General features: G+C 59.3%; 1 protein-coding gene across 2 annotated transcripts; it reads left to right on the top strand.

The window, feature by feature from the left end:
• Positions 1-580: 580 nt before the first annotated feature.
• On the top strand, positions 581-9,955 carry LOC311515495 (uncharacterized protein). Of its 2 annotated transcripts, none has more exons than XM_084618601.1 (4): positions 581-682; positions 4,546-5,222; positions 7,456-7,659; positions 8,767-9,955. In XM_084618601.1, exons 2-4 carry the CDS (start codon positions 4,685-4,687, stop codon positions 9,804-9,806), a joined length of 1,782 nt encoding a protein of 593 aa, XP_084474727.1. In that variant the 5' UTR covers positions 581-682; positions 4,546-4,684; the 3' UTR covers positions 9,807-9,955. The 2 variants fall into 2 exon arrangements, with proteins under 2 accessions (XP_084474727.1, XP_084474728.1); XM_084618602.1 differs by having other exon boundaries at positions 593-784.
• Positions 9,956-11,044: the final 1,089 nt, after the last annotated feature.

The following is an 11,044-nucleotide window of genomic DNA, read 5'->3' as shown; positions in this document are numbered from 1 at the left end:
GAGAGTTCACCATCTAGGTGTCAGGATGCAACAAGTGGATATAACAGACTGGGGCTGGGAGATAAGAGAAACAAAACTATACAGAAACAGAGAAAAATTGCATCATGTAACTGCAATCTTTTTATCTGCCTAGACGCCCCCCCCCCTCATCTGAGCACCTCCTCCCAGATATTTATGGGTTAATCTTCACCTGCTCCCTGTGAGGTAGGGGAGCATCACTGTCCCCAGTTTCGTGCTGGGGACCTGAAGCACAGAGAGGCTAGGGGATGTGGCCAAGGGTACACAGGAAGGCTGTAGCAGAGCCCAGAGTAGAGGCCATCTCTCCTGGCCTGAGGGCTGCTTTCCACCTGCTCCATCCCAGGTTTCGGTGTTGGGGAACTCAGCCAAGCAGAAGGAGGAGGAGGGAGAAGGCAGCATTTGTGCCAAGCCAAGGTGGAGCGGGGGCGGGGCGGGGGGGTCCGTTTATTAGACCGTGTGCAGGGTGCCTCCAACAAGCAAACCCTGTAGCTGACCTCTCCCCCCGCCACCCCCGCTGGAGAACAAGCCTCCGTGGGTCGGGAGCCAGCAGAGGGCAGCAGCAGGCTCGCCGAGCCTGCCACTCGGAGGCAGAGGAAATGAAGGCGAGTTCCTCTGAGTCAGGAGCCATTAGCCCAAGAAGCTGGAGCGCCCAGCGCCAAGCGCCGTGAGTGCGGGCGCGGGGAGCCGGGGCGCGGAGCCCAGCCTGCGGCCGGGCGCTGGGGGGACCCGAGCGCCGCCGCCGCCGCCGGGTGGGCGCCCTGCTCAGGTGGGCCGTGGGCAGCGGGCGCGGCGGGGCCGCTTGGCCCCAGCAGCCGGGGCACGGGGCGAGCGGCGGGGCTGGGAGTTCGCGGACAAGGGCGAAGCGCCGGGCCGGGCCGCCCCGTCCGGGCCGCCCCCGGGAGCCGAGCCGAGCCTGCCGCGAGCCCTGCCCGGGGGGCGACGCAGGCTCTCGCCGCTGGCCCCCGCTCTGGCAGCGGGACCCACCGGCTGCGGCGCTGGCCGGAGGGGCGGCGGGAGCGCGGGTCCCGGCAGGGGGCCGGGGTCCCGCTCGCCCCGGGGGGCAGGGCCCTTCCCCGGCGGCACCAGAACTGGAGCCGCCGGCCGGGCTGGCCCCGGGGGCTCCGCGCGCCTCTCCCTGCTGCAGCGGCGGCTCGGCCGGACTGGAGCCGAGCCAGGCGGGGGGGCGGCTCCGGCACCGGGGGGGCGGCTCCGGCACCGCGGAGCCCGCCCGGGGCTCCCATTGTCCTCGGCGGGGGCCGGGGCGCCCCGGGGTGGGCGCGCTCCGCCGCCGGGCGCGGGGCTGGGGCAGCAGGGTGCGGTGCGGTGCGGGCGGCCCCTGGGAAGGGCCTGCCCGGGGTGGGGGGGCGCCCAGGAGTCTCGTCCCGTCCCCCCGCCCCCCCGGCCAGGCCAGTCCAGTCCCGTCCCGTCCAGCCCCGTCCCTGTCCGGCCCTGCAGCCCCAGCCGCGCCGCCGGCTCCGACCCGCGCCCCGCCGAGCGGGGGAGGGGGAAGCGAACAAAAGGCGGCCGCCTGCCAGCCCCGCCGCTGCCGCAGGAGCAGCCCGGGGGGGCCGGGCGCGGGGGGCCGGCCCCAGCCGGGCGGGCTGCGCTCGCAGGAGGCCGCTGAGCGGCTCAGCGCTGGGGCGGGGGGAGCGGAGCGGAGCAGATTAGCTCCCCAGCCGGCCGTGGTATGCAGAAAATGTTGAGCTTGGAGAGTGTGTGCAGGGCATAGCCCTGTGTGTGTGCGCGTGTGTGTGCACGGCATAGTCCTGCGTGTGTGTGCGTATGTGTGCAGGGCATAGCCCTGTGTGTGTGCGCGTGTGTGCGCGTATGTGTGCAGGGCATAGCCCTGTGTGTGTGCGCGTGTGTGCGCGTGTGTGTGCAGGGCATAGCCCTGTGTGTGTGCGCGTGTGTGTGCAGGGCATAGCCCTGTGTGTGTGCGCGTGTGTGTGCAGGGCATAGCCCTGTGTGTGTGCGCGTGTGTGCGCGTATGTGTGCACGGCATAGTCCTGCGTGTGTGCGCGTATGTGTGCAGGGCATAGCCCTGTGTGTGTGCGTGTGTGTGCGCGTGTGTGTGCACGGCATAGTCCTGCGTGTGTGCGCGTGTGTGTGCACGGCATAGTCCTGCGTGTGTGCACGTGTGTGTGCAGGGCATAGCCCTGTGTGTGTGCGTGTGTGTGCGTGTGCGCGTGTGTGTGCAGGGCATAGCCCTGTGTGTGTGCGCGTGTGTGTGCAGGGCATAGCCCTGTGTGTGTGTGCAGGGCATAGCCCTGTGTGTGTGTGCGCGTGTGTGTGCACGTGTGTGTGCACGGCATAGTCCTGCGTGTGTGCGCGTGTGTGTGCACGGCATAGTCCTGCGTGTGTGCGCGTGTGTGTGCACGGCATAGTCCTGCGTGTGTGCGCGTGTGTGTGCAGGGCATAGCCCTGTGTGTGTGCGTGTGTGTGCGTGTGCGCGTGTGTGTGTGCAGGGCATAGCCCTGTGTGTGTGCGCGTGTGTGTGCAGGGCATAGCCCTGTGTGTGTGTGCAGGGCATAGCCCTGTGTGTGTGTGCAGGGCATAGCCCTGTGTGTGTGCGCGTGTGTGTGCACGTGTGTGTGCAGGGCATAGCCCTGTGTGTGTGCGCGTGTGTGTGTGCAGGGCATAGCCCTGTGTGTGTGTGCAGGGCATAGCCCTGTGTGTGTGTGCAGGGCATAGCCCTGTGTGTGTGTGCAGGGCATAGCCCTGTGTGTGTGTGCAGGGCATAGCCCTGTGTGTGTGCGCGTGTGTGTGCAGGGCATAGCCCTGTGTGTGTGCGCGTGTGTGTGCACGTGTGTGTGCACGGCATAGCCCTGCGTGTGTGCACGTATGTGTGAAGGGCAAAGCCCTGTGTGCGTGCGTGTGTGCGCGCGCGTGTGCAGGGCAAAGCCCTGTGTGCGCGCGCGTGTGCAGGGCAAAGCCCTGTGTGCGCGCGCGTGTGCAGGGCAAAGCCCTGTGTGCGCGCGCGTGTGCAGGGCAAAGCCCTGCGTGCGCGCGCGCGTGTGCAGGGCAAAGCCCTGCGTGCGCGCGCGCGTGTGCAGGGCAAAGCCCTGCGTGCGCGCGCGCGTGTGCAGGGCAAAGCCCTGCGTGCGCGCGCGCGTGTGCAGGGCAAAGCCCTGCGTGCGCGCGCGCGTGTGCAGGGCAAAGCCCTGCGTGCGCGCGCGCGTGTGCAGGGCAAAGCCCTGCGTGCGCGCGCGCGTGTGCAGGGCAAAGCCCTGCGTGCGCGCGCGCGTGTGCAGGGCAAAGCCCTGCGTGCGCGCGCGCGTGTGCAGGGCAAAGCCCTGCGTGCGCGCGCGCGTGTGCAGGGCAAAGCCCTGCGTGCGCGCGCGCGTGTGCAGGGCAAAGCCCTGCGTGCGCGCGTGTGCAGGGCAAAGCCCTGCGTGCGCGCGTGTGCAGGGCAAAGCCCTGCGTGCGCGCGTGTGCAGGGCAAAGCCCTGCGTGCGCGCGCGCGTGTGCAGGGCAAAGCCCTGCGTGCGCGCGCGCGTGTGCAGGGCAAAGCCCTGCGTGCGCGCGCGTGCAGGGCAAAGCCCTGCGTGCGCGCGCGTGCAGGGCAAAGCCCTGCGTGCGCGCGCGTGCAGGGCAAAGCCCTGCGTGCGCGCGCGTGCAGGGCAAAGCCCTGCGTGCGCGCGCGTGCAGGGCAAAGCCCTGCGTGCGCGCGCGTGCAGGGCAAAGCCCTGCGTGCGCGCGCGTGCAGGGCAAAGCCCTGCGTGCGCGCGCGTGCAGGGCAAAGCCCTGCGTGCGCGCGCGTGCAGGGCAAAGCCCTGCGTGCGCGCGCGTGCAGGGCAAAGCCCTGCGTGCGCGCGCGTGTGATTCTGTGCGCTTGGTAGTGCTCTGTGGGTGCATGTGTATACACACTATGGGTGCATGTGTGCGCTGTAGCGTATATTTTATAAGCTATAGAGTAGTATCTACAAATGAAATCATAATATCACGAAACCAGACAAATTCCAGACGAAGTTACTTTGAAACGAGACATTGGAGCGTTCCGCCCGGCCAAGGTCTCAAGGGGCCGTTTCAAGCCTTGTGCAAAAGCTCGATTTCACGGTTTTTCCCCCTTTCTAAACCAAATTTCGCTGGCATGGGCAGGTTCCCGTGGAACTGTTCGATTTTGACAAAGGGGCGTTTTCTGACCGAAAACCATGGTTCTGTTGGGCAATTTTGGACCAGGTCTGATATCCAGCTGTTTCGGTACTTTCCTGGTCCCCATCTCCATGGTCTCTGTGCACCTTGCAGTCCTCACAACTCCCCAGTGTGGCAGGGGTGCAGTATTATCCCCATTCGCACATGTGGAAACTGAGGCACAGAGCGCTTAGCAGGACGGGCAAGTCTTTCTTCTGTAATGCATGTCTGACCAAGCAGGTGTTGGCTCTGGTTCTCCACCCACAGAGGATCCCAGGCTTGGAGTGGGCTAATGGGTCTAACTGGGGGTTATCAACTCTTCCACTACAAGATGGATTGTCGAAGGAGGGTGCTTAGACAGCCCGCCTTTACCTCTGGCTTTTTCTCCTCTCTCAGGTGCTTTCAAGCTGGGATGAGCGTCTCCCCCGCCACCTGGCACTCTGGAGCAGTTCTTTAATCCTCCCAAACCACCCATATCCGTCCGGATTTGTGTCCCGGAGCAGGATTGGCTCCAGGCCTTTTTCCCCTTGGCACCATGGATTCCTCAGCTGCTCTGGCTTCTGCTCCTCCTTCTTCGGCTCCCTCTGGGTCCCGGAGCCCAATGTTTTCCTCAGGAGCCGACCGAGAGGAGTGGGGACCTAGGTTCAACTGTGCCCCTTCCACTTCTGCTGCAGCCTCCCAGGGGTTGGCCACATCTGGCCGGAAGAGGAAAGCCAATTTCTCCAACGACGAGACAGAGACTCTGGTCTGGAACGTGGTTCGGCACTTCAGCGCCCTCTACGGCTCCGAATCCCTCCGAGCTCACCCTGTGCGGCGGAAGCAGCTGTGGACCCAGATCCAGAGCCGGGTCAACTTCCTGGGCTACACGGAGCGCTCCATTGATGATCTCAAGCACAAGTGGCGAGACCTTCGGCTGGACGTCAAGAAGAAGATCACCTCAAAGAAGCATCCCCCTATGAACAGGGCAGGAGGGCCTCTCCACAAACCCCGCCTCACTCCCCTGGAGAAGATGGTGGCCTCTACCTTCTTACAGGCCAGCCATGATTCAGAGCCCGAGATCATCTTTGACCCCGGTGAGCTAACCTTTGGGTTTCTCTGATAGCAGGTCTGATGCACATGAGCTCACAATGGTGGTAGGGTCAGGGAGGTCTATGGGTAAAGGAGATGGAGCCAGAAGACCATTCCTCCAGGGAAAGGGGCTTTCATGAATATCTGTTTCCATCCTGTTGTCATCATCTGAACACATCAGCCTCACCTAACAGTAATGTAACAGATCCCTGGCCCTCTGGGACTTGGTTCCTGGTGAACATTTACTTATTGTGCTAGCTCAGAGAGGATAGTGAAAAAAGACTTGTCAGTTTTGCCTTTTTTCTAGTCAGTCTCCCTTTTGGGTTTTCCTGCAGTAGGAGAATACTGTCATGTCTGGGTGGCAAAGGCTGCTGGGAAATGTTTATACTCAAATAGCCAAACTAAAGGAAATAGTTTTCCCTGGAATTTTTTTAAAAAATGGTGAAAATATTCCTGTTGCTCTTCGGTTTTGTAAAACTTTTTTGTTTTTAAAAACCTCTAAATACTGCGTCTAGCCTGATCGCATCCCTTTTACAGGTGACTTGCAAGGGGGAAAATCATGGGTTCGTGCCCTCTTTTGACTGCATGGGCATGTGTTCTTCGGAGTCAACAGTGCCACTGTGAAATGGCACTGGAGCTGTGCAGTGGTTGCACTTGCTGACACGTTGTGCTCACTTGAGCTTTAGCCTCTATCCTTGGATAAGCCAGCCAACCGGAGTTCAGGGCTTTTGGATGTGGGCAGGATTTGGGCAGCACTCGAGTTAACTCTGCAGTGACAACAAGTCCTCAGGTGTATCAAGTAGGGTTGAAAAGTTTCTCCCCCCACACCCAAAAACCAAAAGTGGGGGATGGGGAGGCACAAGGGAGTCTGCTTGTTTTTACATTAGAAATGTAGGTTTCCTCTGGTCTCTCTTTCCTGTGAGCCTCTCTGCTCTACTGTAGAACTTGAAGGAACATGCATGATTTGTCTGATGTCAAGAGTCACCTGATGAAGGCTCTGATTCAGCAAAGCACTTATGCACCTGTCTAACTTTTTAAACATACTCAAGGCCATCCCTCTTAATCAAAGCACTTTAGCACATGCTTTGATTTCAGTTATACTTACCCACACTGCTTAAAGTTAAGCATGTGCTTAAGTGCTTTGCTGATTTGGTGCTAAAGTTAGGCATGTGCTTAAGTACCTTGAAGGAGTGGGACCTAATTGAGAGAGTGATTTTTTTTCCAGAGTGATTAAAACTCTTTGTTTTATTTGCTTTTTGTTACCCACTATTTAACTCAAGTGCATGAGACACACTTGGGAGAGAAACCTCAGGGTTAAAGACTCTCTCCTCCTTCAGTGAAACATGGAGAGAGCTCCTAGTCCAGATGTCTGGAACTACCACTAAAGCAGGAAAGACCAGACTGGACATTCTCAATATGTTGAAGGTCAAACAAACAAAACCTTGGGTTTTTTGTTTGTTTAAAGAACCATTTCAGGCAGCCTTTTATACTTTATAGAGGACCAAAAATAAATAAAAGGGGCCAACTCCAATTTTCGTTCCCTTTGCTGCTCACCTTTAAGATCAGATCAGATCACTAGCTTTTGGTGAAGGAGGGACATACAAGCACAAATTGTTAATTTAAATGTATACTGTAAAAAATCCAGGCTGTTTTGGGGCTAAACACGGCTTATATAAAAACACAATGGAAATATCCTGTTGGACTTCATAGAAAATCCTGATCTTTCTGTAGGGTGTTTTTGGACCGTCCTGGAGCGCTGATCAGAGACTGATCTCCCTGCTATAGAATTTTATAGGGCCGTTCTGAAAACCTATAGAAAGCATCTAGTTCACTTAAGTTCTGTAGTTTGTTGGAGTAATTTTTACATGCCTCTGTGGGGTTCATTCCAATTCCAATGGCTGGGTTAAGCTAGACAAATTCAGATTGGAAATGAGACACACATTTTTAATGGTGAGAGTAATTAACTGTTGGAAGAATTGACCAAGCGTGGTGGTGGATTCTCCTTCACTAACAATTTTCAGTCAAGGTTGGATGTTTTTCTAAAGTATCTGCTCTAAGAATCATTTTGGGGCAGTTTCCTGGCCTGGGCTATGCAGGCAGTCAGACCAGATGATCACAATGGTCCCTCTTGGCCTTGGGATCTATGAAAAGTCCTATAGGATGTTTCCCTTGGGGAATCCTAGCCTGTGATAGCATGATAGTCGCTATCCTCTTAAGTCAATCGTCTTTCTCTTGCAGACTTGTTCTTCCCAGGTGCGTCCAAACAATCGATCATGTCCTTCCAGCCTGCAGTCAGCCACCCCAGCATCTACATAGACACCAACGGGCAGCCCTCTTCTTTGCCTGACGTGGAAGGTTCTGCCGTGCCTCGGCTCGCAGTCCAGAGTCCAGACCCTTCTGTGATCTGTGAATACAGCCGAGGCGAGGGGCAGAGCAGTTCAGGTAGGAGTAATGGAGAAGCTGCCAGTAGCCACAGTGAAGGCCAGGCTGACTGTCCAGGGCACAGGCCTCTTTGATAGTTGGGGAAAGCAGTGGCTGGTGCCTGTTAAAGGCTCAGCCAGAGGCTCCTGAGCATGGGGAAAATGATCACACTAATAATGACTTTTTTGTGACGCGCTGTCTCCTGCAGGCGCCGCGGTGGGGATGCTGTTGAAGGCCAAGGAGTGGTTACATTTGTTATTAAAAAGGGTGAAATGATTGTGACTCTGAGAACCTGGGCCAAGCATGTCCATTACGTAGCCACAGTGAAGTTACACCCGGAATGGAGTAGGGCCCCATAGTCAAATCTCAGATCTCCATGCACTCCTGGAGAAACTCTTTGCAAAGATGTGTCTCCACTGTCTGCTTCGAACAGCCCAGTGGTTAGCTTCAGGGCAAACACTTGTGCATTCACAGTGCTCAAACTGTGGGTGACTATTCCAGTGCTCTTGCCCTCTAGTGTCCAGTGTTCTAACACAAGAACAAGGAGACAGTCAATGAAACGAAAAGGCAGCAAATTTCAAACTGATCCTAGACAATAAACATTTTTCCTGCAGCACACAAGTAGCCTGTGGAACTCACTGCCACTGGATATTGTTGAGGTCAAGAATTTAGCAAGATTCCAAGATAGAGTGAGCATTTATATGGATGAGCAAACTAGCCAGCATTATCCAACTTAATCCTCAAAAATAAATTGGAAGGGATGTAACAACCTCATGGTTCAGGGCTCAAGACAGCCTCAAAGTATTGGGGTTTAGGAGGAGACTCCCTCTGTGGGGCCAGATTATCCCATATCTGCTACCGCAGGCTTCTTACACCTGCCAGCAAAGTAGCAGGTTCTGGCCGCTGTCAGGAAAGGATACTGAACGTTCCTGGTGGGTCTGAGCAGCGCCCATGCAGCCCTGCCAGGGGTCTGTGTGTCTGTGGCTGCTTTGAGTGGATTTTTAGTAAGAAGAAGATCCTGGGGTGTTCCCAGGGATGTGGGGAGAGGGGACCAATTGGGAATCTAATGCATGGCGCCACAGACGGTGAAGCAGATAGACTTACCTGCTAGCTTCTCTTCTGTTTCAGCCGAATCGGGGCCGGAGCTGCGAACTCCAGAGATGTCGGCCATATCCCCGCCTCTGAGAAACGAGTCCCTTGTCTCCTACGCCTCCATGTCGGAGGAAGAAGAGCGGGAAGGCCAGGAGGTGGACGGGTGCCCCGGCGCAGCGATGGGCCTTCAGCCTGTCCCGGAGTCCCAGCTGTCGGCCGAGGAAAGCGCGAAGGCATCCCGGCAGGCCATGCTCATCCGCCGGTGCAATTCCCAGGGCTCCATGAGCTCCCTCCCCGAGGATACGCTCAACCACGTGGACGCTCACGCAGACTGGGCCCACGAAGGGGTCTCCGACCTCCCCTCCTTGGGCAGGGTGCTGGACGCCTCCCAGCCGGAAGAGGAGGAGGGCAGCCGGGGCCCCGAGGTGGGCTCCTTGCCCAGGGTACTGATGGGGCCCACGTGGGAGAAGCAGCAGCAGGAGGAGGAGGAGCAGCATCAGCAGCAGGCGCGCTCCCCGCTGCATGGCGCGCTCACCGAGGAGTCCCTGCCCTCCTCCGCCTCGCCTCAGGAGGACCAGCCCCCTGCCCCGGTGCCGCCCTCGCGGGGCCTGGGCTGCTCTTGGCTGCGGGAGGGCAGGAGGGAGAGCTGGAGGACTAACATCCACCGCCTGCTGGACCTGGAGGAGCAGTGGGACCAGCTGTACCACCAGGAGCTGGCCATGTGGCAGGAGGAGCGGGCCACGCAGCGCGAGGAGCGGGCGCGGGACAGGGAGCTGCAGTTCCGTCTGCTGGGCGTCCTGACGGACATCCGGGACGAGCTGCGCTACCTGCGGCAGGAGCGGGCCGGCGCGCGCCAGAGCCAGGCCCCGCCCGCCGAGGCCGAGGCCGGCGGGCTCTTAGACCAGCCGCCCAAAGCGGAAGTCAGCTTCCCCGGGCCCACCCTGGGCAGCGCCGGCTGGGGAGAGAGCGCCATGGCCAGCAGGAACCCCTATGGCAGCCGGGGGCGGGGCCGGCGCCGGGGCCGGCCGCGTGGCTCCGCCTCCAAACACAGACGCCTCTTCCTGACCAATAGCTAGGAGTGGCTGGGGGCTGTCAATTCCAGTGACGGACATGGTGTGCGGACAGCCCTCCCGGAGCCGGGGGGTGAGCGCACGGGGTGGGCACGCCGCGTGCGCCTGGACATGGCAGGGCAGGGGTGAGTGTGGTGGGAGGGGGGGGATGCCCGCTACAGAGGCTGCGTGTGTGTGCTGGAGGCGTGTGTGTGGCGGGGGGGAGAGAGGGGACCATTTGGGAATATGCCCGGTGTGCAAACACCTCGGTGCGAGTGTGAGAGCTGGGGAACCGACAATGCCAGTGTAAGTTTATGGCAGGTGTGGGTGCACTTTGAGTGTCTGCACCAGCACCTCTCCGGGGGGGGGAAGGCGTGTGTGTGGGGGGGGTGTGCGACGTGGGGAGAAGTGTGCGAGCCTGTGGTGTGCATGTCAGTGAGAATGGGGTGTGAATGTATGGGCTGCAGGCAGGACTGCAGATATGGGGGGGGGCGAATGCATGTGCTTGTGAACTTGCAGTGGCAGATGTGAAGGAATGCATGGGTGTGAGCACGTGGCACATATACGGGAGAGCTCTGCAGGGCTGGTGTGCAGTGGGAAGTGTGTAAGGCCATAGTGGTGCGTGTCTGAGTGCAAGTGGGTGAGCATGTACTGCATTGTGCGTGTGGACACAAGTCCAGTGTGTGTGAATGAGGCAGCCGTGTGGCAGGGGGATTTGTTTGGGAATGGAGGGGTGTAAGTGAGGGTGAGCAACCCTGGGAGGCTGTGATTGGTTGCCAGGGGGCGTAGGAGGGGTGGTGTCCATGGCATGAGCGTGAGCATGTGTGCTTGTGAAGGTGGTGTCTGTCTGAGCAGTGGGGGGGTGTTAGTGCCCAGTCCATGTACACAGGATGTGTGCGCACACAGCTGGATGTCTGTGGCCATGGGGGAGAGCCAGCTGTGCTCAGGATGGCAAGGTGTGAATGCAGGGGGGCATGCTGTGTGTGTGTGTGTGAGAGAGAGGGGTGTAAATGACTGGCTGTGATTGCACCCGAGAGGTGTGTGCACAGGAGTGTATGACTGCCCGGCAGGGCACGCTGGGGGCACAGGGACAATCAGGCAGCGGCGCACTTGTACGAGCAGGAGTGGCTGGGGGTGGGGGCTGAGTGCACGTACGTACGTGTGTGTGTGTGAGCGCACGGGGAGGTGAGTCCGAGCAGCGGTGGGAGGGTGCGTGTCTGTCGTGCATTTAGGAGAGATGCTTGTGTTGTGGGGGGCGTGTGCAT

This window comes from Lepidochelys olivacea, assembly GCF_965140295.1.
Source record: "Lepidochelys olivacea isolate rLepOli2 genome assembly, chromosome: 2".
In the NCBI taxonomy this organism is placed as follows: Eukaryota; Metazoa; Chordata; order Testudines; family Cheloniidae; genus Lepidochelys; species Lepidochelys olivacea.
The sequence above is the reverse complement of the archived record's forward strand: the minus strand, read 5'-3'. Positions and strand labels throughout refer to the sequence as shown.